Source organism: Lolium rigidum, chromosome 5 (assembly GCF_022539505.1).
Source record: "Lolium rigidum isolate FL_2022 chromosome 5, APGP_CSIRO_Lrig_0.1, whole genome shotgun sequence".
NCBI classification, from domain to species: Eukaryota; Viridiplantae; Streptophyta; class Magnoliopsida; order Poales; family Poaceae; genus Lolium; species Lolium rigidum.
The window spans coordinates 257849576-257871529 of NC_061512.1; the positions used below are offsets into that span (position 1 = coordinate 257849576).

Below are 21954 nucleotides of genomic sequence, written 5' to 3' on the forward strand. Positions count from 1 at the left end.
GGATGGAGATGAAGTAGAGGTCGTCCATGAAGATGACTCGATCGAGATCTCGCTAGCTGGCATGAATGTTTGGGATGCGGACGGCCAAGAACCGCTCTCTGGAATCAGTTTGGACGGCTGTGAGCGCATCGAGGCTTCAAAAAATGGGGTGAGGCTGGTCTTATCCACCGGCCTGACAGAGTAGCAAGATCCGAGGAAATGGACGTACGTGGCGAGGCCGATCCCTGCGATCGGCCCCAAAAAATAAAAAGCAACGAGTTCACCTCGAGCATGTCACGTAGCCATAGTAAAGAACCGATAAGTGGTAAACCCTCATTGAGCATTGCAATGAGAAAGGAGGCCGGTTCCAGCGATCGGCCAAAATCATCCTAGGGCGACTGAAGAGCCGATACCCTCAATTACTTGAAAGAATCGGCTCGGGGGGCACTTAAACAGATAAGGCACGAGGTTACGAAGTATGTGCCTTGTGGCTGTCAATGGCCAGCGTCCCAAGAAATATTTCCCAAATATGTGAGATGATGGACATTGAAGTATGGGGGGCCGATGCATAAATAAATCGGCCGTAAAAAATATAAATTTTTTAAGCACAGCCGATGCACAGACATCGACTCTAGAATAAAAAGCCGATGCGCGGCCATCGACTCAAGAGGTACAAGCAGTTATCGAGTTACATGGAGAGGCTCTACTGGAGGAATGCCTCAAGGGCATGGAGGGCGTTGACACGAACACGATCCACCTCGGCGATCTCGGCCTCATCATCTTCATCCTGGCCTGTCACCAGCTGCTTGTTCAGAGCCCGAATTTCGGCCAGATCAGTCTTCAGTTCAGCTTGGAGGCCTTCTGCTTCTTCGCGGGAGTGAGCAATGAGAGCTTCCTTATCTTGGATGAGCTGTTTGGTGACTCGGACCCTCTCTTCAAGGGCCTCCAACTCCTTTCGCAAGGCTTCAAGTTCGCGCAGTGCTAGCAGAGAGTGTCGGCTTTGGCGTCCAAAGCTGCCTTTTCTCATTAAGCCGCCGACATTTGTTCGCAATATCGGCTTTCAACGGAAGCTGGGCGTGGCGTAGGCTGATTCTCTGACGAGCCAATTCCACCCTTGACTTGTAAGCAGACAGAGTCACAACCGGCCAGAGTTTCACCTGCAACGTCACCGGGAGATGAGGCTGGATTTCTTCAAGGAGGCTCTTCACTTCCCCGGGGTTCTCAACCAATGTCTCGATTGAGGAGGAGAGCAAGGCTCTGAGTTGCTGGAGTTGACTATGTGTAGCACTGGGGCCTGGTTCCTCGCTTGCTTTAGTGGCTGGTTCGATGGATTCAGGGTCGAACGTTAGCAAACTTGAGAGGTCACAACCCTGACAGACAACAAGAGCAACGTCAGTAAGAAGCACGAGAGAAAGACAGAGCCAAGATAAGGGAGTGTACCTCTCCTAAGACCAGAGGAACAGCCGATGAAGAGGCAATCGGCTCTTGTGTTTCTGCTGCGGGCTCGGCCAAAAAGGCGACCTCGTCAGCTACGCCTTTAGGAGTTGCTAGGTCCAGGGTGGCGGATGGCATCAGCACTTCCTCAACTTCCCCACTAGAGGTGTCATCAGTCTGCAAAAGAAGTGATTAGCCGATGAAAACAGCAACAGTTTAGTGTGAAATATGAGATATGGAGGGTTATTACATCCGAAACCTCCTGGTTTGATGAAGAAGTTTGAGGTTCCTTGCGAGCTCTCTTGATGCATCGGCTCTTCGTGCGTAATCCACCCTCCCCTGCTTTGATTGGAGCTGGGGAAGCAGCAGGTTCAGGGGCTGACCTTTTCTTGGAAGCCGACGGTGCCAGGTCTGGCTGGCTCTGCGTGGTGGTTTTTTCAGAGGTGCCCGAGTTCGAATCCCCTCGGCTGGACTGTGTCCCTGATACGTCTCCGACGTATCGATAATTTCTTATGTTCCATGCTACATTATTGATGATATCTACATGTTTTATACACATTATATGTCGTATTTATGCATTTTCCGGCACTAACCTATTAACAAGATGCCGAAGAGCCGATTGTCGTTTTCTGCTTTTTGGTTTCGAAATCCTAGTAAGGAAATATTCTCGAATTGGACGAAATCAACGCCCGGGGTCCTATTTTTGCACGAGGCTTCCGGAAGACCGAGGGGGAAAGGAAGTGGGGCCACGAGGCGCCGCCACAACAGGGCGGCGCGGCCCAGGTTTTGGCCGCGCGCCTCGGTGTGTGGGGCCCTCGTGTGGCCCCCGCTGCCCTTCCGCCTACTTAAAGTCTTCGTCGCGAAACCCTCCGTACCGAGAGCGACGATACGGAAAACCTTCCGCAGACGCGCGCCGCCAATCCCATCTCGGGGATTCAGGGAGATCGCCTCCGCACTCCTGCCGGAGAGGGGATTCATCTCCCGGAGGACTCTACACCGCCATGGTCGCCTCCGGAGTGATGAGTGAGTAGTTCACCCCTGGACTATGGGTCCATAGCAGTAGCTAGATAGCCGTCTTCTCCTAATTATGCTTCATTGTTGGATCTTGTGAGCTGCCTAACATGATCAAGATCATCTATCTGTAATACTATATGTTGTGTTTGTCGGGATCCGATGGATAGAGAATACTATGTTATGGTGATTATCAATCTATTACCTATGTGTTGTTTATGATCTTGCATGCTCTCCGTTATTAGTAGAGGCTCGGCCAAGTTTTTGCTATTAACTCCAAGAGGGAGTATTTATGCTCGATAGTGGGTTCATGCCTCCATTAAATCCGGGACAATGACTGTAAAGTTCTAAGGTTGTGGATGTGTTGTTGCCACTAGGGATAAAACATTGATGCTATGTCTAAGGATGTAGTTGTTGATTACATTACGCACCATACTTAATGCAATTGTCTGTTGTTTGCAACTTAATACTGGAAGGGGTTCGGATGATAACTCCGAAGGTGGACTTTTTAGGCATAGATGCATGCTTCGGATAGCGGTCTATGTACTTTGTCGTAATGCCCAATTAAATCTCACTATATTTATCATATCATGTATGTGCATTGTTATGCCCTCTCTATTTGTCAATTGCCCGACCGTAATTTGTTCACCCAACATGCTTTTATCTTATGGGAGAGACACCTCTAGTGAACCGTGGACCCCGGTCCTATTCTTTACATAGCATACAATCTCACGCAATACTTGTTTTACATGTTTTCTCGCAAACAATCATCTTCCACACAATACGGTTAATCCTTTGTTACGACAAGCTGGTGAGATTGACAACCTCACCTGTTTCGTTGGGGCAAAGTACTTTGGTTGTGTTGTGCAGGTTCCACGTTGGCGCCGAATCCCCGGTGTTGCGCCGCACTACATCCCGCCGCCATCAACCTTCAACGTGCTTCTTGGCTCCTCCTGGTTCGATAAACCTTGGTTTCTTTCTGAGGGAAAACTTGCCGCTGTGCGCATCATACCTTCCTCTTGGGGTTCCCAACGGACGTGTACATCTACGCGCATCAGTCCCCTCGCTAGAGTTTTCTTCAGTAGAGGTCTGTGAAAGAAATACACGCATGTTGCAGAAGCCTAGGAGAATAGATGAAACCAGCCAAGGCATGAATCAGCTTACGTGCAAATTTTCTTGGGCTGGAGTTGGGGCTTGGCGCTTTAAGGTCTTCCTGGTGGCTACCTTCCTTACTGCTGTTCTCGCCTTAGCTGAGGCTCGGGGGGCAGCTGGCCTACCAGTGGCTCTGACCTTAGAAGCCGATTTTGGTGAAATCGGCTGGCTCTGCATCACGACCTTTTTTAGGGATGGTGAGTTTTTGCAGAAGAGGACCACTGGAGCTGGTGGGAGGAATTTGAAAGGGGAGCCGTCATTATTTACAGGCTCTGGACCGTCTTGTCGCTGCAAGAAGACAGGGCAGGATTATGAAAGGGAAATTGTGATAAACCACTTCGAGATAAATTGTGAGTAGTGGTACCTGTTCTGCAGGGATATCATATTCAGCATCAAGTTGTTTCAACAATGGTCCCAGAGCTCTCCTGAAGGCATGAGTCTTCCACATCGTCCACCAAGTCTCGAAACCATCCGTGGATGAGGTGAAAGAGAGGTTATGAGGAACTGGGATGGCTAGAGTGTCAAAGAAAGAGTAACACCTCTGACCAGTGAGGATATCGGGCAAGTCCGCCTCTACTCGCTAAGTGATGGAGGAAGAAATGGGGAGGCACCTGCCCAAGACCAAACTGCCGGGCTGCTACGACCGGCTGATAGGACTCATAACCAGGTTTGATGATCCTGTTTGAGGTGCTCATGCCCACTGGGAGGAAGCAGGGGCGAATCATGATGGAATACAGTTGCCGGGTGCTGACGTCATCGGCAAAGCTGTCTAGCCTGAAGGAGACCGGATTCTCAAAATGTTCAGATTCCGTGTAAGGAAAGAAGAGAGGGTCGTCCAGGCCTTGGAAGAAAATGCTGAACCATTTGGATGCTTCCTTGGGAATCAGTTTGCTACCTGGAAGGCTATATAAATCTTGGCCGTAGCTAGTGCATCGGATTTGCTTACCATTTGCATCTGGAAAGGTGCGGGTGGCCAGAGGTGGAAAGTTTGGGATATGGTTCTGAAAGTACAGCTGAGCCCATAACTGAATAAACCACCAGGGGCCTCCTGTCTTGACCGTCTTTTGGGAGAACAACTTGGCAGACATTAATTGGAGATATCTATAGACCTCTCCAAGGAACAATTTGCCAATGCCAAGCTGGGTACCTTTGGCAAGTTCATAGGCCAGGGAAAGGTAATTCTTGGTTGGAGCAAGAGAAGGGCCACAGAATATGAAGTGTTCCAACCAGAAATTCAGGAAAGCTGTGTGTTCTCTCTCTGTTACAGGGCCTTTGGTTTTCATGTAGCGTCGAAGATAAGCACCCCAATTTGTGCACTCTGTTTTGGACGAGAGTGTGAAAGGAACCTTCGGCAGCATGAAAGCAGAGGGACTTGGAGATGCAATGTCCAGACCAGTGATCATGTCCACGTCTAGTAGGGTTGGTGTCATGGGACCATGGCCAAACATGAAGCAATTCAAGGCATCAGACCAAAAGTAGCCGATGGTTTTCAGAAGGTTTTCATGCTTCTCAAGGGGAGACAGTGATAGAGCTAAAGCATCGGCTATTCCTGTGGTTTCCCAGGCGGCTTGGTGGGTTTTGGCTATTCTATTATACCACGAAACCCAATCTTCAGGAGGATTAGGCCAGGCTCGTAAGCAGTCGGCCCAAGAAGATAGATCTAAGTTCTGGTTCATGAAGGGAATTCTATTGGCCTCGCATGAAATCAAATGAGAAGGACTCTCGGTAGAACGAGGGCCAAGACAGAGAGAATTTTGAAGAGAAGGATGCGGCAGCAGAATGTCTGATACCTAAAATTTAATGACGGAATGGGGCATTAACTCAGGTGTTTGCTGTCAATTCTAACACTATGCTTGGGTAACGAGGAGCGGTTGAGGATTACCTTCAGGCCAGAGACCGTAGTGGTGGCGTTGGATGATTCCGCCATTGGATTCGTTGTAGAGTTGGGTTGGCGCGATTGAGATCTGAAAGTCGCGTGGCTGTGAGTTGGGGCTGTTCGAGCGACGATTTGGGGATCTGAGTTTGCTCTTTCAGATAAGGGTTGCAAGTTACCGTTTGAATAGGCAATTGACTTGGCCTTGCCCACGTTTTATGGTGAAGGCCGATGCGCTGCCATCGGCTCTTCGTGCGTTGACTTGCGTTGACGGTCGGCAAAATTGGTATGAAGGGAGAATCGACATAGAAATATTTTCTTCATTAATAAGAGGATTTTTTACAAGGAAGAGCCGATTGCTCTCAAAAGGATGATCTGCTACCTAGATTGCTACTACTAGTCCTATGCTAGTGGCCCCTAGCCTAGGGGCCGTCGCTTCCCTCGTCGTCGCCGTCCGCGCTGCTGTCGGCGCTGCTGCCGGCGACCTCCTCGTCGCTGCTGAAGCCTTTGGCGGGAGCCTCGTCTTCATCTTCATCATTGTCGTCGTCGTCGTCATCCTCCGACCCGGCGCGGAAGCGCTTCATCGGCGGGTACTCGTCGGAGGAGGTGTCCTCCTCCGCTTCCTCATCCTCCTCGTCGGAGGAGATGTCTTCGCCCCAGAGAACATCGTCGTCGCTCTCCTCCTCCGAATCCCCATCAATGAGGAAATGGAGGTTGTCTTCCCCATCGGTCAGGGATTCATCATCCTCTGACCAGACAGAGAAGTCCCAGTCCGCCTCGTCCCACCGCTCCGGGGCGCGTATGTCCTCCGGCGTCGGCTCACGGGAGGAGGAAGACCGGTAGGAAAGACCGGAGGAGGAAGAGGAGGAGGAGTCCATGGTGGAAGAAGGGTTTTCGAGTACTACAGAGGAACAGAGGATGAGGAGGCGATGTGGAGGCGAACTGCTCGGTAAATAAAGGGGGTACAGTGGAGGTTGATTTAATGCTGCGGTGGTTTCCGAGAGACGTGGTGCCAAAACTGTCAAATCGTGCAGAGAAGTTGGGATGGCAAGGCGTCATGATGAAGGATACTGCGACGGTTCTGCTCTGCCACGACATGACCCTTCGAAGGAAAAACAGAGTGGTTTTGAAATTATCATTACCAAAACCAGGGGGGCATGTGTTATCACCAGATTTTGGCGAAATCAGGAGATGGGCCGTAATTGAGATGGGCTTGGAGGATATACACGTGAAGAATCTCTGAAGCGGCCTTGCACGAGAGTTTGGGCTAAATTGCCCGTGTATCTGTATATTATTAGTAGATCGTATTTAGAATTAAAAGATAGAGTTTGGCTCGTACACGGTTAGGTGTACTTCCGAATTAGAAAGTCCCTTGGACTATAAATATGTACCTAGGGTTATTGAGAAAGGAGGACGATCACGTTCACAACAAACACAAACCAGGCGCATCGCCACCCCTTGTTTCGAGGGTTTCTTCCGGTAAGCATCATGTCGTCTCGATCGCATCTTGCGATCTAGGCAGATATACGTTTATTCGTTACCTTGTGTTGCTCAGTACTCGAAGCATTGTTGATGGCGAGTAGCATTACTTATCGTAGATGTTTTGGGGCTTGCATTGATGCTTTTCTTACATATTTGCTTAGCTATGCCGTCCCTCGATATCTAGCTGCCCTTATACCTATCCGGGTGTGAGGGCAGCACCTTGCTTGTCCGTTATTTAGTAGATCCGATCTGTTATAGTTGATCCTTGTTCTTCAAGGATTAGTTTAATATCTATATGGTTAGGCCTTACAAACGGGTTGAACGATCCGGTGGCGCGATAGGTGTGGTTTGTTAGCCCTAAGAGGGATTGTTCCGGTGGCGCGATAGGTGTGGTTTGTTAGCCCTAAGAGGGATTGTTCCGGGAATTGACTTAATGTTGGTTTTTAGGCCTCTTTTAGGGTTAGTTTTCCATTATCTTTCGTGTCTACTAGGCTCAACTACGTGTAGGATGTTCCGGTTATGCGGTGAAAACCCTAAACTGTCGTAGATTGGTTTAACTTTGTATTGATCAAGCAGGTTTCCCATGTCATCGTAAATCCAACGTGAACCATGGGGCAATCGGCTCTTTGAGCCGATCCACAGGGCAACCTGAGAGCCGATCGCGATCGGGCTCGTATTTAATGTTTACGTGTCTACCATGCAGGAGACTAATCGAAGCAATCCAACACCTTCCCGACCGTGTATAGGTCGTGTGGCACGCCCTTGCAACCGCTAGGACGTGTGCCGGAGCATTGCGGGACGACGTCGAGGCACCAGGGCCCACCAGCAATCTTGGTAGCTTCCCGGCTCTTCGTGTTGCTTAACCACTGCCCGCCGGTGGGTTTTGGCAGGCAACAGCGTGCCTAAGACGCCACTGTGTGGAGATTCTGACGTAAATGGCTCAACTTTCCCGTAACCAAATTTTTGGAAAAAGCGAAGATGCTAGCCTTGGAGCTGCTTATTGTGACATGTGAGGACCAGCGCCACCACAGGCGGGCATAGCATCGCCTCCCAATCTCCGAGGTCGATTAGAGGGATATGGCGCAGTGGCGCAACCACCCGAAAGTTTTGCGGGTGAAGATAGCCTTCTAGTGCGAGAGGCCGACCGAGAGGAAGAGGAAGAGGGAGAGGACGGAGAAGAGGGTGAAGGGCGAGATACACGCGGAACTCGCCAGTCCCTCGACGCTCTATGAGAATGACGAGAGGTGGCTCGACATCCTCCTAACTAGCGATCGAGGAGAGTACCGATGAGAATTAGTCGATGTTCTACACGCATATTCACTATTGATCTTGGTTCTGCCACCGGATTTTCTTTTTAAATGTCAAAAAAATCCATACAAAAAATGTGTACTACATCTCGACATTTTACATGGGCACGTCAAAAAAAGTTTGGAATGTAGGATGCTTCTGTTGTTCACTCGAAAACTTGGCGATGCATACATACGGTCCGGCCGGATGGGGTAACTGCTAGAGATGCTCTAACCGTGGATTTGCTTGATCATCAAAATCAAAGATACGAAATAATTTAAGACCTCTGATTTCGCAATCAACACCAGTTAATCCACCAATTTAACGGCCACCGTGGTCGTCTCCGTCCATTCCTATCTTGCACTTGCACGGCAGCGGCAGGTGGACTGGTGGTGGTGGCGGAACGGTCACCTTTTTCCCTTTTTCTTCCCCGACGCAGCAAATCCACCAAAAATCCCATCTTTTACAACCAAAACGAACCCAGCCTGCCCCGGGCCGCCGCCTGCGCCCCCCTTTCGAATCCGCGAGAGTTCCGTTCGAATCCGGAGCAGCTCGCCGGCCGGTGGATCGGCCGACCGATGGCGGCGGCGTTCGGCAACACCTGCTACTCGTCAGGGTCGGAGGGGGAGGAGGAGGAGGAGGACGAGGGGCCCGAGGGGTACCGGAAGGGCGGGTACCACGCGGCGCGGCCCGGCGACCGCTTCGCCGACGGGCGGTTCGTCGCGCAGCGGAAGCTCGGCTGGGGCAACTTCTCCACCGTCTGGCTCGCCTACGACACCCTCCTCAGCGTACGCGCCCTCTCCCCTCCCCTCCCTTCTTCCTGGTTCCCTGTTTCTTCACGGTGCATCTCTATTGATTGCTCCGTTTTCCTTGCGCCCTTTTGCTATGTGTGTTCTTGGCGCGCCATGGGGTGGGGATTCTGCTTGGCTGCTTTTGGATTTCGGGGACTTCGGTTGGAGCTTTGCTCTAATCCAAAACGGCGCACTTTGTCCATTTTGCCCCTGTTCCATTCGCCATTGCTCTGTTTCAGTTCAAATTTGGTTCTTTGCGCCGGTCTTTTGTTTCTTCACGCTCGTGATCTCCCTGCAAAGATTGCCGGGAACTTCGTACTGCGCGAGACTTTTAGGTGGTTAACCGGATACCCCGATTGCAGAGATTCGTGGCGCTCAAGATCCAGAAGAGCGCGAGGGACTACGCGCAGGCGGCGCTGCACGAGATCGAGCTGCTCTCCGCGGCGGCCAAGGGCGACCCGACCAACTCCAAGTGCGTCCTCCAGCTGCTCGACCATTTCAAGCACGCCGGCCCCAACGGCCAGCACGTCTGCCTCGTCACCGAGCTCCTCGGCGACAGCCTGCTGCGGCTCATCCGGTACAACCGGAACAAGGGCATCGGCCTAAGCAGGGTCCGAGAAATCTGCCGGTCGGTTCTAGTCGGCCTCGACTACCTGCACCGCGAGCTCGGCATCATCCACACCGATCTCAAGCCGGAGAACGTGCTCCTCGTGTCGACGATCAACCCGTCAAAGGACCCCGCGCGCGCCGGGTTCGCCCCGGTCCTCGACAAGCCCGAGGGGAACCAGTACAACGGCGCGGCCATCAGCTTCAGCGAGAAGATGCTCAGGATGCGCGCGAGGCGCGCCGTCGTCAAGATTTCGCGGAGGCGGGAGTCGCTCGGCGGGGTCATGGCGGACCTGGAGAGGAAGAGGAGCCTTGACGGCATCAGCATGCAGTGCAAGATCGTCGATTTCGGGAATGCCTGCTGGGCTGACCGGCAGAGCGCTGGCGAGATACAGACGAGGCAGTATCGAGCCCCCGAGGTCATCATCGGGTCCGGGTATTCTTACTCTGCCGATATGTGGTCCTTCGCGTGCCTCGTCTTCGAGCTTGCCACCGGCGACATGCTCTTCTCTCCCAGGGACTGCCAAGGCTGCAGTGAAGATGAGGTAAAAACACTTGATTTTCATTAGTACTATATTTTTACACTACCTTGGTTACTAGGAGTATATATGGAAACATTTAGTCAAGCTAGTATTTTTCTAATGCCAAGATTGTGAGCATCAGGGATTTGGTTACCGCCCGGGAAATCTGGTTCCCGGCTGGGAACCGGATATCCCGACCACCCCCGGGAATTGGTCTAACCAGGAAAAAAATCCCGATTTTTTTTTTGCGAAAAATTTAAATTTTAGTGAATATTCTATATAATTTTAGCGAATATTCTCTTTGAATTTGAATTTTCGATTTTGAATTCGTCCGGTAACCGGGCGGGATTTCCCGGTTACCGCGGTAACCGGGAATCCCGAGCACCCTCGGGATTTTTTTCCTGTCGGGAGCCAAATCCTTGGTGAGCATCGCTCTTTTCTTTTTTGTGCATTCCTGGTTTTGTTAGTTTCATCGATCAAACTCATCAGGCCTTTTCAATTCCAGGACCTTTACAGTTTGTATATACTAGTATATCATATTGTAAAAAGTAGATGCACTGGATCCTGTGCCATTTCAAAATTTAAACAAGAGCTATTAGCTATCACGCAAGCTGCACCCAAACTGGCATGTGCCAACCTAGCTACTAAAATCTTTAAATGAAACATTAGTTGACTGGGTTGGGTCCAGGCTGCAACTTGAACATTTTTGTGCTTGTATGCCTTTTGGTTTGTTAAGCAACCTCGATTGTCCAAACTTAAGCCATAGAAACATTTTATGTACAGTTACCAGCCATCGTAGGACTGGTGTGCAGTAGAAATTGCTTCTTAATGTGGTGCATAGGTACAAATCTAATTGTGGCTGTTCTGGTCTTCTGGTTGTCAGCTCTTATGTTCTTGCCAGATGTAATACACTGGCACAAAATAAAGTACCGATAATGACAGTCTGTTCCGTAGCAAGTGAAAATTGAATAATGGCAGCTGAAACATTTGTTATACTCTACCTGCTGGATTGTCCTTCGAGCGAATCGCATCTCTTACCTATGCAAGATTGTCTGTCAAAACTCAAAAGTGACAGATGGAGTACTCTTTAAGAAATCTATATCAAATGTTGACTCTTAGCTGCTACAGAAGTCTATTGTGGTGCCATGCAAGTGTTATCATCAACCAGAAATCAACTCATCTAACTATTGCATAACTCCTTGCAGGATCACCTGGCTCTGATGATGGAAACTCTTGGGAAGATGCCTAAGAAGGTTTCTGCAATCTCTCGTGACTCTCTCTCTCTCTCTGCAATCTTGTCTACTGCCATAACTAATTCTGCTGTTATGTTTCAGATAGCGAGCTCAGGCACCCGTTCCAAGGACTACTTCAACAGATACGGAGACCTGAAGAGGATCCGAAGGCTCAAGTTCTGGCCTCTGGAACGCGTCCTGGTCGAGAAGTACAACTTCCCTGCGCCGGACGCCAACGGGTTCGCCAACTTCCTCCGCCCGATTCTGGATTTCGCTCCAGAGAGTAGGCCGACCGCCGCTGAGTGCCTGAAGCACTCATGGCTCAACTGATTCAGCGATACACAGTACGTAACTTCAGAAGCCTAACCGACAATAGCTTACACAGATCGATCAATCGTTAGACACCAGCTCTGTCAAGTACTGATTCAGATGCAGCCTGATGAACTATTTGGTAGCGATAGCGATGGTGCCGGCATGGTATCATCATCAGTTTGTTTTTCTTCATAACATCTCCATCGTGTGTTTTTGATGTAGCGAGTGCACGCAGAGCTGATGTAGTTGTTTATTCTGCATGTGCGCTGGCCTCAACTATGGATGTAAGTAAGATGTTTGGTAATGTGATCTGCCCACCAGCTTTCATCTTTTCTTTGCTTTTGCTGGTTGAGGAGGAGGGAGTGCGATGTGCTGACATGCAGTGCAGTGCGGTTCAATATTCTGTGCTGGAAAGCTGGGTTTACATGTTGGTCTGGTTCAGAGCCGTAGTGCTGCCTGTTGCTTGCCACTGACTGCTCAGCAGTGATTCAAGCTGGGACTGCGAGGCCCCGGCACCGTCTACGTTACACTAATCCTGTTTTTAAGAACTTGTAAAATTATTTGAACAACATATGTGGTGTGCTCCCCATACTGTTTCCATGGCAGTTTATGTCATGTGCATGTGAATTTGTGATGTGTTGAATGCTCCTGGTAGAATTACACTCTGGTTTAGAATCCCATGAGCATGTTCCTGCCTTTTTCCGTTTGGGGCCATCTCCGCTCCTCCCTTCCTGGTAGAATTACGCTCTCCTCCACCTTGCTCCCAACCTTCCCCCTCTTTCAACGCCACTTGGGGTCAGTAGTGAGCTTGCTCGTCTGTTAATACTATCATGACAAATGGACTGAATCTATGACACGTGAATCAAATGAATACTAAGCCTTGTCAAGCTACAACTATATATTGTGCAAACTAGGCACATATCCAACATGTGGCGTGTCTAGGATATTGATACGAATTGTGTCAAAGGACCAACCCAATAATTGTCAGCATGCGGATTTTGATCCGATTATTTTTTTGGAGCTATGTGCACAATTCATTCTCGGAGAAGAATGCACTCAAAAGTAAACTTTAGCCGAGGAACTGACACAACTAATTAAGCGAAGACGTTAAAGCCGATCAAAAAAGAGGGAAGGAAACATGACCAACAAAGAACACTCTGAATTCTCCATTTCTGTTTGCACCAATCTTTATTTTTCTTTTTTCAAACCTCTATTTTCACTAATTCTGATATTCATGTGTTCCATGCACCCGGCAAAGAACTCGCCGAAAATCATACCTGGACAATGTTTTTATAGACAAACAGGGAATGAAACCAAAGCATAACATGTTCAGCCTAAACAGGCAACAAGCTTAGAGCATCTCTAGCGGATTCCCCATATCGGCCTGCAAATGCCACTTCGGGCCGATATGAGGGCTTCGGCCATTTTTTTGGGCCAGACCAGACCCCGCATCAGCGGTCTGGCCTAGAAAACGGATCCAGGCCGCAGCCCAAAACCGTGAATTGCCACCATATATGACGGTCGGCGAGGCGGATCGAGCCAAACCCCATCCGCTCCTCCGCCTATCCGCCTCCCGCCGACGTCAAATTGACACGCCCCCGGCGAGCAATCGAGCGTAGATCGAGCACCTCGAGCTCCGCCCAGCGAAGATGGTGGCGGGGAACGGCCGAAGCGGGCGCGGGGGAGGCCAGATTGGCCGCGGTGGGAGCTCCACTGAGCGCGTCGGGAGCTCCGCCGGCGAGAAGGAGAAAACGGAGGCGGAGAAGCTGCGCTCCGACGCAGCGCGCATCCGCGGTAGCTACCGCTACCGCAACTACGGTGCCGCGGTGCCGCCCGCCTTCGCCAAGCGCGAGTCAGAGCGGTACCGTCGTGGCTACGCCTCCTCCCCTTCCGCGGCCTCGTCGTCCTCGGGGTCGAGCTCCCACCAGCGCCCGCCGACGGCGTTGGTGGTGAAGATGGAGGTCGACGCGGAGCCGGAGCCACCGCGCCTCCCGCAGTTAGCCCCGGGCGACTACCTCGACGACGAGCATCTGAAGCTCGTCCTCCCTTAGCTCGGCGTCAACGCGGGGCTTGCGCCGGGCGACTTCGTCGAGGAGCGCTCGAGCCAGTAGGACGCGGACAAGGCCGCCGAATGGAGGCACATCGCCGTGGAGCAGGGGCGCGTCTTCGTCGACCTCGTCAGCGACGAGGAGTGAGGAGTCCGCTCCGACGCACCGCCGCCACGGCATAGGGCTCCGGTTTTTAGCAGACTTTATTTCATCCGGGCTGCCGGCCAAGCAGGATGCACAAAGTTGGCCTTGTTGGGCCCAATTTTATAAACCTGCAAGGCCCAACAAGTCTTGCCAAATTTCCTCCGACCGCCTCTCTCAGAAAAAAAAAAACAGCTACAGTAACAAATTCCGTCCTCTCTCTCTCTCTCCTCACCGCCGGCGCGCGCCCTCCGCCGCCGCGGCGAACCTCCTCTTCTCTGGCGGCCCGTACCGCCGGCACCTTCCTTTCTCCCTTCCCCGAGTCCTCGCCCACCCCCGTTCCGATCTTCGGAGCTGCCGCCCGCCGCGCCCTACCTCTTCTCCGCGGCTGCAGAGCCGCCGCCGCCGCCGCCGTGTCCTACCTCCCATCCGCGGCGCCTCCCCGCTCCGCTCCGCCCCGCCTCCGCGCGCGTCGCCGCCATCTCCGTACCCGGTCAAACTCGGCGCGCGTGCCGTCTCAACCCCGCCCTCAATTTCGGTCATTGGTTTCTCAGGTACGGGTATTTCTCCACCCATGATTGGTTAAACCCTAGTGGCCACCAGACATTTCGGGTGCCTCCAGAAACTTCATGATTAGGCGCCGTCTGGACCTGCCCCCTGCCAAGAACAGGGGCTAATTGCCTGCCCAAACGATGGTTTCCTTGTGCAATGTGCTCTGCTTGCGGGTTTGGGCCGGTGTTCTAACTTGCAGGCTGAATTATCTGTCCCTTACTGTTTTGCTTGTCTACATGCGAATATCATGTGACCCGTGCCCTAATGATCAACCCTCCTCTGTAGTTTCGAATAATCATATCTTGTAACCTGATCAAGCAGACCACCCACAAGTTAATCTTTTCAAGTTCCCGAGAGAATTTCCTGATGTTGCCTAGCATTTAGTTTGCTTCGGTACATTTCATCCTTTATTTATGCTGTCGGCTGACCTGAGCTTATTCATGACCAGAATAGGCCGATGCAGAGCATAAAGCGCTTGCCGAAAAGCGTCCACAGCTCCTTGCGCTCAAGCATAATCTTGTCTGACCTCCCGAGGGTCGTTGAGGAGTTGGTATACAATAGCATCGATGCAAATGCCAAAAAGGTAGTATTCCTTTTACATGCAGAAAAATAAGACAATAATTTATATGCACTATCTTCAGTAGGGTATTGCTTTACATAATAATGAACGCAATAAATCCATAGTTTCACATGTACTCTATATAGTGCGTATTACTTTCACATTCTAAAAGGGTAAAATGACCGACACATGTGGAAATGTGGAATCTTCAGCGTCATGTATTGATACGCTTATAATGATTTCAGATCGATATTTCAGTAAATGTCAGAGCATGTTACGTTAAAGTGGAAGATGACGGTATGTACGTTATATTTTTAACTTTATTACGGCTGGGATTCTGCTTTTAGGACAAAAAGCGTTATTCCTTGTTGTACCTATTGCAGGTTGTGGTATTACTCGAGATGAATTGGTTCTCTTAGGAGAAAAATATGGTAAGTCTGTTGTTCTTATTTACATGTGCACCAAGTAAAGAAAATACTCGGTAATATTCAGTGACTTTCAATGTGCTAGTGACGCATAACCTCCTTCTGCCATAACAGCAACATCGAAGTTTCATGATGTCATGGGTGATGTGGAATCGAGTTCTAGAAGTTTTGGATCAAATGGAGAAGCACTGGCTTCTCTTTCTGATATCTCTGTGGTTGAAGTCAGGACGAAAGCTCGCGGGAGACCAAATTCATATTGCAAAATAATAAAGGCACCACTTGCACACTCTAACTATTTATTATTGTGCATATTCTTGATCTATCCATGCATAGTGTATCTGAATATCTTGTGCTAACTGCACAGGGATCCAAATGCTCACATCTGGGAATAGATGACCAGAGGGAAGCTGTTGGCACGACAGGTAGTTCTTTGACATCTCTTCTTGAGACAAACTAGAAAGGCTGTTATGCATGATACACGTGTTCACCAAGACACACTATATATACATAATGCATGTGTAGAGTGAGATGATATGTTTTATTCCAGCTGTGTGTGCTATATTTTTCTCATGTGGTGGATGCTAACTTAGTAGAAAACTTCCGTCTTTGTAGTTGTTGTTCGGGAGCTTTTTTACAACCAACCTGTGCGGAGAAAACAAATGCAATCTAGGTACATGTGGCCTCTATTTAATTATTCATATGGTACATATTTCTTCTATTTAGCAGCTCCATTGGACAGACGATTTTATTATTATTTTTCAATATTGTGTAGTCATAAAAGAGAACTGCATAATGTGAAGAAGTGTGTCCTGCGAGTTGCACTTATCCATCCTCAGGTTACAGTCAGACTTCTTGACATTGACAGGTATAGGTAGTCTATCATGCTATGCTATGCAGTTTACTTCTAAGTTTTAACTATGTATTCACAGTTTACATGTCTTTTCTATGAATGCAGTGAAGATGAGTTGCTATACACAGTTCCTTCATCATCCCCTTTGGCTCTTATATCAAACAGTTTTGGGAATGATGTTTCCAGTTGTCTTCATGAAATATCTACATCAGATCAGAGCTGGGTTCTTTCAGGGCACATATCTGGACCAACAGATGTGTTCTGCAATAAGGTATGGTCAATTCTGTGTATTCTGAGCTGTTAAAACTGAAGTCTGATGAATTGTCTTCAGCAAAGTGCACTTTTCCTTTTCAGGATTTCCAGTACTTGTGTATCCTATAATCCTCTCGGCAATCGTTTGTTATTTACTTCCACTTTACCATTTTTCAAATAATTGAGTTGGGGACATCCTTGACTTCCCAAAGATATCAACTCAAGGTTTGTCAGTAGAAGCCCAATCCATAATATTCTGAATAATCTGGCAGCTAGTTTCCAGTTGTCCATTATGAGGACAAATGAAGAAATGGATGGTCAGAGCCGGAAGAGACAGAAGACTGATGTCTACCCTGCATATTTGCTAAACTTCCGCTGCCCTAGATCGAGCTACGATCTACATTTTGAACCTTCAAAGACTATTGTGGAATTCAAGGTGATTCAGCGTGCTTTTAATTTTTGCTTTCCCTCCTTTTATTTTCTAACAAAGCTTCATTTTAATTAGCATACCTGTATGGATATGACGTACACTTAGTTTTCGTTCGAAACATCAAGCACTTAGTTAAAAGTGACTTACGGGTCTTTAGAAAATAAGACACTGATGTCTTACATGTTGTTTCGTTTTTAAACTGAATTTAGGCTGTTACAGTTTAATCTTAATATTTCCTTCTTTTCTCACTGTTCAGGATTGGCAAAGTATCTTGGTTTTCTTTGAGCAGACTATCGCAAACTACTGGAAGAAGCAGGTACCACAACCATCAAAAGGTTAGAGACAAGATTTTTATATTCCTCCTCAGTGTCTGAAAATACTGAATAATTTAGTGAAAAGAAGTTCTTGATATGGATGGACTAGTTATTGTCACCCTTCGTGTTGGCAGGCAAAGCTATTGATGTCACCCTTCCTGTTGGCGCGCCTCTGAAAAGTAACGGTTAGTAAACTTGGTGAACATATTTCACTACTTGGTTCTCTTTTGGTTTTCCTTTGTTCTGACCTTTGTTCATGTGTTTTGGCTGCAGTGAAGTCAAACAAGGGCCTCCTAAAGCATCAGCATGTGCAGAACAAGGAAGATGATGCTGACTTACAGCAACGCATACTGCAGAAGAGTGCAGTCAGAGAAAGCAATGTTGGTACAGGTGCAGCAGCAGCACCCAGAGACTCACAGTGCTTTTCGTTTGATCTGAAGCCATCCGCATGGCATCTCTTCTCTCCTGATCGGATCAGTGGTGCATCTGAACATGCTGACAGTATTGCTAGGAATGACCGTATTCATTTTCCTGAAAGGGCCAGTTATCAGTGGTTCGATAATGGTTCTTGTGAGCTAGAAGACAGTGATCATTCAGGTGCTAACCCAACTGTTTGGAAAAAGCGACGGATGGAAGGTATATTCCATGGTCATGCATATTCTTGTAACTTTGGAAAGTTTGACGATGTGCAGACCAAAGGCCTTTCAGCTGATGATCAAGAGTCTGAGATAATGGGTCTGGATATTGATCTCCAAGAACCTTGCTTTGGGGGTGTCAATAGACCCAATAGTATTACCTGTGACTTTATGCAAAATGAGACCAATATAAAGTCAAACATGTCTAGCTGTGATGGATTCTATGATGATTTTGATGAATTAAATGAGGATCACCTACTCAATGAAGTCACGGAGACAATAGCTGATATTTCTTGCCCTGAGATGTCACACTTCAGTGATGGATTCTACCATGAAGATCGTAATACCTCCAGTATCTTGAAAAGGTGCAGCACAAGAAAGAAGTTAGGGACTATAGCAGGATATGTTGAAGGCCTTGAAACTAACGTGATTCCTCAGATGAACTTCCCTGATACCCATCCAGTGTGGGAAAGTGACGACATGGATAGGTCCTCCATCAAAGATGATTACCTTAATTTCTCTGATCCATACATGTTAGCTGATACGCCTCGCGGTCACAGTCATGCAAGGACTGGCTTGGAATCTCAGGGGCGATCAATAAGCTTTGCTTATGGGAACTTTGAAAATGTTGATAGTGATTTTAGATTTACTTTGGACAGATTCAACAGTGAATCTCCAAGAATATGTGAAGGACCTAAAAAATTGGACAGATTCAACAGTGAATCGCCAAGAATATGTGAAGGACCTAAAAAACTGAATAACTTCAATGATCAAACTCAGTCACCTAATTACTTCAGCAGTGTTGATCGTTTTGTCGATCAGTTTGTTTCCAAAGATGATGAGTTAGCCTGGAAATCAAAAACTGATGCAACATTGTCATACAATATTTCTCCCGAGAGAAGTACTACTGGTTGCCAGTTGAAGGTTTCTTCTTCCAACATGGCAAACAACAGCGTACTTGCTGAAGATCTACTGAATCAACACGATTTTGGATTCGGTCGGAGATCCAGGCTTACCAAGGTTCGATCTAGGAGCTGTTCCGCCCCACCATTTTACAAAGGAAAACGGAAATTCCCCGGATTGAATCAGCCTCAGTTCAAATTAGCAGCAGAAGACGATAGAGATATCCCCATGAAGGAGTCAGAAGGTTTTTCTGCTGCGCAACCTTTGACATACCTTTGTATTGTGTTGTCAGTGCTAAAACTCTGTACTGTTTTAACTATGCAGATACTGCACCTGCACCAGAAGATATCTCACCTATGAGTGCAACACAGCCTATTCCTGAGACTAGTAGCAGTGAGTTTTCTGGCCTAACTTTAAGGTATTCTTCTATTGCCCACATCTGTGTACTATTGAAGAAGTCTTTGAGCTTGTTACTGAACACTTCTTTCATTTGGGCCAGCTTGAAGGGAAACGTGAAAATGTGTGAAGAGGCCTGTTCTGATGGGTTTGAAAATTTTACTGCTCAAATATCTAAATGGCGAGATGACTCTGACCAACATACAGTTGAGCATGCATTAAAATTTGAGATTCTCACACACATGACTTCATTATGGCCCAGTTACTATGCACATATTCTATACTTACTGTTTTATTATCTTCTTTTGCAGGCTTTGGAGTTGCCACATGTTTCTTCCGAATGCTATGATGATGTACTTAGCATTTCTTCTGGGCCTTTAAATCTCTCTTGTAGCTCGCTAGTTCCTGAATGTATTGATAAAAATTGCTTTGAGGAGGCAAGAGTTTTGTTGCAGCTGGATAAGAAATTTATTCCCGTCATATCTGGGAAATTGCTACTCCTCGTTGATCAGGTTTGTAGCTGATTACTTGATAAACAGCATTCCTGGAAAATGAAATGTTTTTAGCAGATTATCTATTTTTTGCTTCTTTGCAGTAATAATAATTAGCATAATTTCGTGAAGTGGATATGTTACTGGACTTAATTGCACTTGATCACAGAGTTTTTTTTTTGGATATATGCCAAATATCAGAAAGTATATGGATTATATTTTGATGGTGAATTCTGAAGCATGAAAGTAGACAATGCATGTCTGATGACAGAAAATTCTTTTCTGAAAGATTTAGAAAGTTATTCCCTATCTTACTGTTTTACAGCATGCGGCCGATGAAAGGATACGTTTGGAGGAGCTCCGTAGCAAGGTTATTAATGTTAAACTTACCTGGGAACTACTCTTTAACAGTGTTTTTATCTTCATATTAACATCCTTTGGATTTTCAGGTTTTATCAGATGAAGACCGAGGAATCACTTACTTGGACTCAGAGGAGGACATGGTACTCTTTAATTTGTAATCTGCTGCAATGTGTTAATATGACATGTGTCCTAAAAATGTGTTTTTGAGTGCCAACGCAAGATGTGCTGTTTGATCTCTTATCCTCCATGTGTTACCACTGGCAGGCTCTCCCCGAGACTGGATATCAATTGTTCCAGAAGTATAGTGAGCAGATTCAGAAATGGGGTTGGATCATCAACAATTCTAGCATTTCATCCCAATCATTCAAAAAGTATGTGTTCATTATCATCTCGAGCCCCCTTTTTTTTTTGGTCTGCTTAGCCTTTTATATGTTATTTTTCATTAAGTTGTCGCTCACATGTTTCTGCTTGTGTTCATTTTAGTTTTTCTGTTCCCTTTTTGTACTCAAGGGATAAGGTATCCCTTTTTTTTTAGAACCTGAGACTTGACTGTAGTTCACTTCAGATTTTGCAAATTTGCTAGCATTTACAGCATCCTTCAGTTGATAATAACATATACCATTTACTTTGTACTCAGGAACATGAACATTCTGAGGAGACAAGCTCGTGCAGTTACTCTTGCTGCTGTAAGCAACCTCTTCTGTCATCTGTATCTACTCCCTCCATTCTGTTTAGTCTACATTCTACAAATTTTAAGACCAATTAGCAAAGTCATTTAATACTACTACTTTAACATGTAAACAACCAATCCAAGATACATTAAAATTAATGGCATCCAATAGAGAGGGTAGGACTGCTTCGTTTTCTGTGTTGTTGTTGATTACAAAGCTAAAATGTAGACTAATATTCAACAAAATTTTAATCTAACATATAGACTAAAAGAGAACAGAGGGTATTCAACATGTTTGTAATATCACTGTTCCTACATATTTCCCTTGAGGTGGATGAGGTGGCCTATTGGTTTGTAATTTCATTAATAAACTGTTATGTTCTAAAACCCAAAAAAGTTAGTATCAATCTTTACTGTAAATTGTGCATAGATTAGTTACTATATGAATAATAAAACTAAGCCCAGGTTTCTCAGAAGTTTCAAGAGAATAACTGACAAGTTTCAGACAATACATAATTAGTTTGCCTGTAATCATCAGTATATTATCTTTATGAGATCCATATCACCATGTCTTTTGGAAAGAATCAACCATTTAAGGGATAATTGTTCTTCCTTTTGAACTGAAATAAATGTTCTTCTTGAGTTGGGTAACTTACTGTACCATCAGTGTATTCTGGGAAAGGTAGCCCTTGATGCCTTAGGTTATTGTTGGCTACATTTCTGTCTTAGTGCCTTTTAGAACTGCAGTTGTTATATCAAGTTTTATTGCATGTGATTATTTGCTAAATAGTGTGACATGAAATCTTCTTAGAGAAAACTGCATTATTGTATTCTCGTGTTCTAAACATGATCTACACTACACAGGTTCCATCTATTCTGGGCGTCGATTTAACAGGAAAAGATCTTATGGACTTTATTCAGCAGGTGATTCACACACTTCTTTTAAGTTCTTGTTTACTTTGGCCTATGGAAGTCAAATTCTTTGAAGGTACACTGCTTTTCTACCTTTTCTTGACACCCTGTAGACATAGAAGGTACACTGCTTTAGATGTTCGAAAAATGCCAGTCACAGAACAATTACTTGACATATATACTATCATGTAAAACTGAGCCAATGAGTGATTGGGCGCAAAATTTTCATATAATTGCTATTTGTAATGGAAAGAAATGCATGGACTTTGCCTAATTAATTAAGTTTGTGTCATTCTCATTAAAAGAAATACACCAGATGGCGACGGTCTTAGA

The 21954-nt window shown here is 47.0% G+C and overlaps 2 protein-coding genes across 2 annotated transcripts in view; both read left to right on the forward strand.

Annotated features, from left to right (window-relative positions):
* Nucleotides 1-8618: 8618 nt before the first annotated feature.
* On the forward strand, nucleotides 8619-12005 carry LOC124652798 (SRSF protein kinase 1-like). Its single transcript, XM_047191840.1, has 4 exons — nucleotides 8619-9006; nucleotides 9372-10160; nucleotides 11342-11389; nucleotides 11471-12005. The coding sequence occupies exons 1-4, from the start codon at nucleotides 8797-8799 to the stop codon at nucleotides 11696-11698; spliced, it is 1275 nt and encodes a 424-aa protein (XP_047047796.1). The 5' UTR covers nucleotides 8619-8796; the 3' UTR covers nucleotides 11699-12005.
* A 2863-nt stretch (nucleotides 12006-14868) lies between these two features.
* Nucleotides 14869-21954, forward strand: part of LOC124654520 (DNA mismatch repair protein MLH3-like) — a 9786-nt gene continuing 2700 nt past the window's right edge. The window contains exons 1-21 of the mRNA XM_047193520.1: nucleotides 14869-15004; nucleotides 15226-15277; nucleotides 15364-15411; nucleotides 15520-15677; nucleotides 15770-15827; nucleotides 16018-16075; nucleotides 16178-16270; nucleotides 16361-16526; nucleotides 16610-16625; nucleotides 16720-16943; nucleotides 17194-17272; nucleotides 17386-17436; nucleotides 17525-19033; nucleotides 19114-19207; nucleotides 19289-19391; nucleotides 19497-19697; nucleotides 20002-20046; nucleotides 20126-20179; nucleotides 20304-20410; nucleotides 20677-20725; nucleotides 21574-21633. Coding sequence (XP_047049476.1) covers nucleotides 14879-15004; nucleotides 15226-15277; nucleotides 15364-15411; nucleotides 15520-15677; nucleotides 15770-15827; nucleotides 16018-16075; nucleotides 16178-16270; nucleotides 16361-16526; nucleotides 16610-16625; nucleotides 16720-16943; nucleotides 17194-17272; nucleotides 17386-17436; nucleotides 17525-19033; nucleotides 19114-19207; nucleotides 19289-19391; nucleotides 19497-19697; nucleotides 20002-20046; nucleotides 20126-20179; nucleotides 20304-20410; nucleotides 20677-20725; nucleotides 21574-21633 — 3351 coding nt within the window. The 5' untranslated portion in view covers nucleotides 14869-14878. The remainder of the gene's footprint in view (nucleotides 15005-15225; nucleotides 15278-15363; nucleotides 15412-15519; nucleotides 15678-15769; nucleotides 15828-16017; nucleotides 16076-16177; nucleotides 16271-16360; nucleotides 16527-16609; nucleotides 16626-16719; nucleotides 16944-17193; nucleotides 17273-17385; nucleotides 17437-17524; nucleotides 19034-19113; nucleotides 19208-19288; nucleotides 19392-19496; nucleotides 19698-20001; nucleotides 20047-20125; nucleotides 20180-20303; nucleotides 20411-20676; nucleotides 20726-21573; nucleotides 21634-21954) is intronic.

Bases quoted from the DNA above. Each gene is read 5' to 3' on its own strand.
- LOC124652798 (XM_047191840.1), top strand. From the start codon at position 8,797: ATGGCGGCGGCGTTCGGCAACACCTGCTACTCGTCAGGGTCGGAGGGG. The intron at 9,007-9,371 runs GTACGCGCCCTC...CCCCGATTGCAG, and splicing joins CCTACGACACCCTCCTCAGC to AGATTCGTGGCGCTCAAGAT. The intron at 10,161-11,341 runs GTAAAAACACTT...AACTCCTTGCAG, and splicing joins AAGGCTGCAGTGAAGATGAG to GATCACCTGGCTCTGATGAT.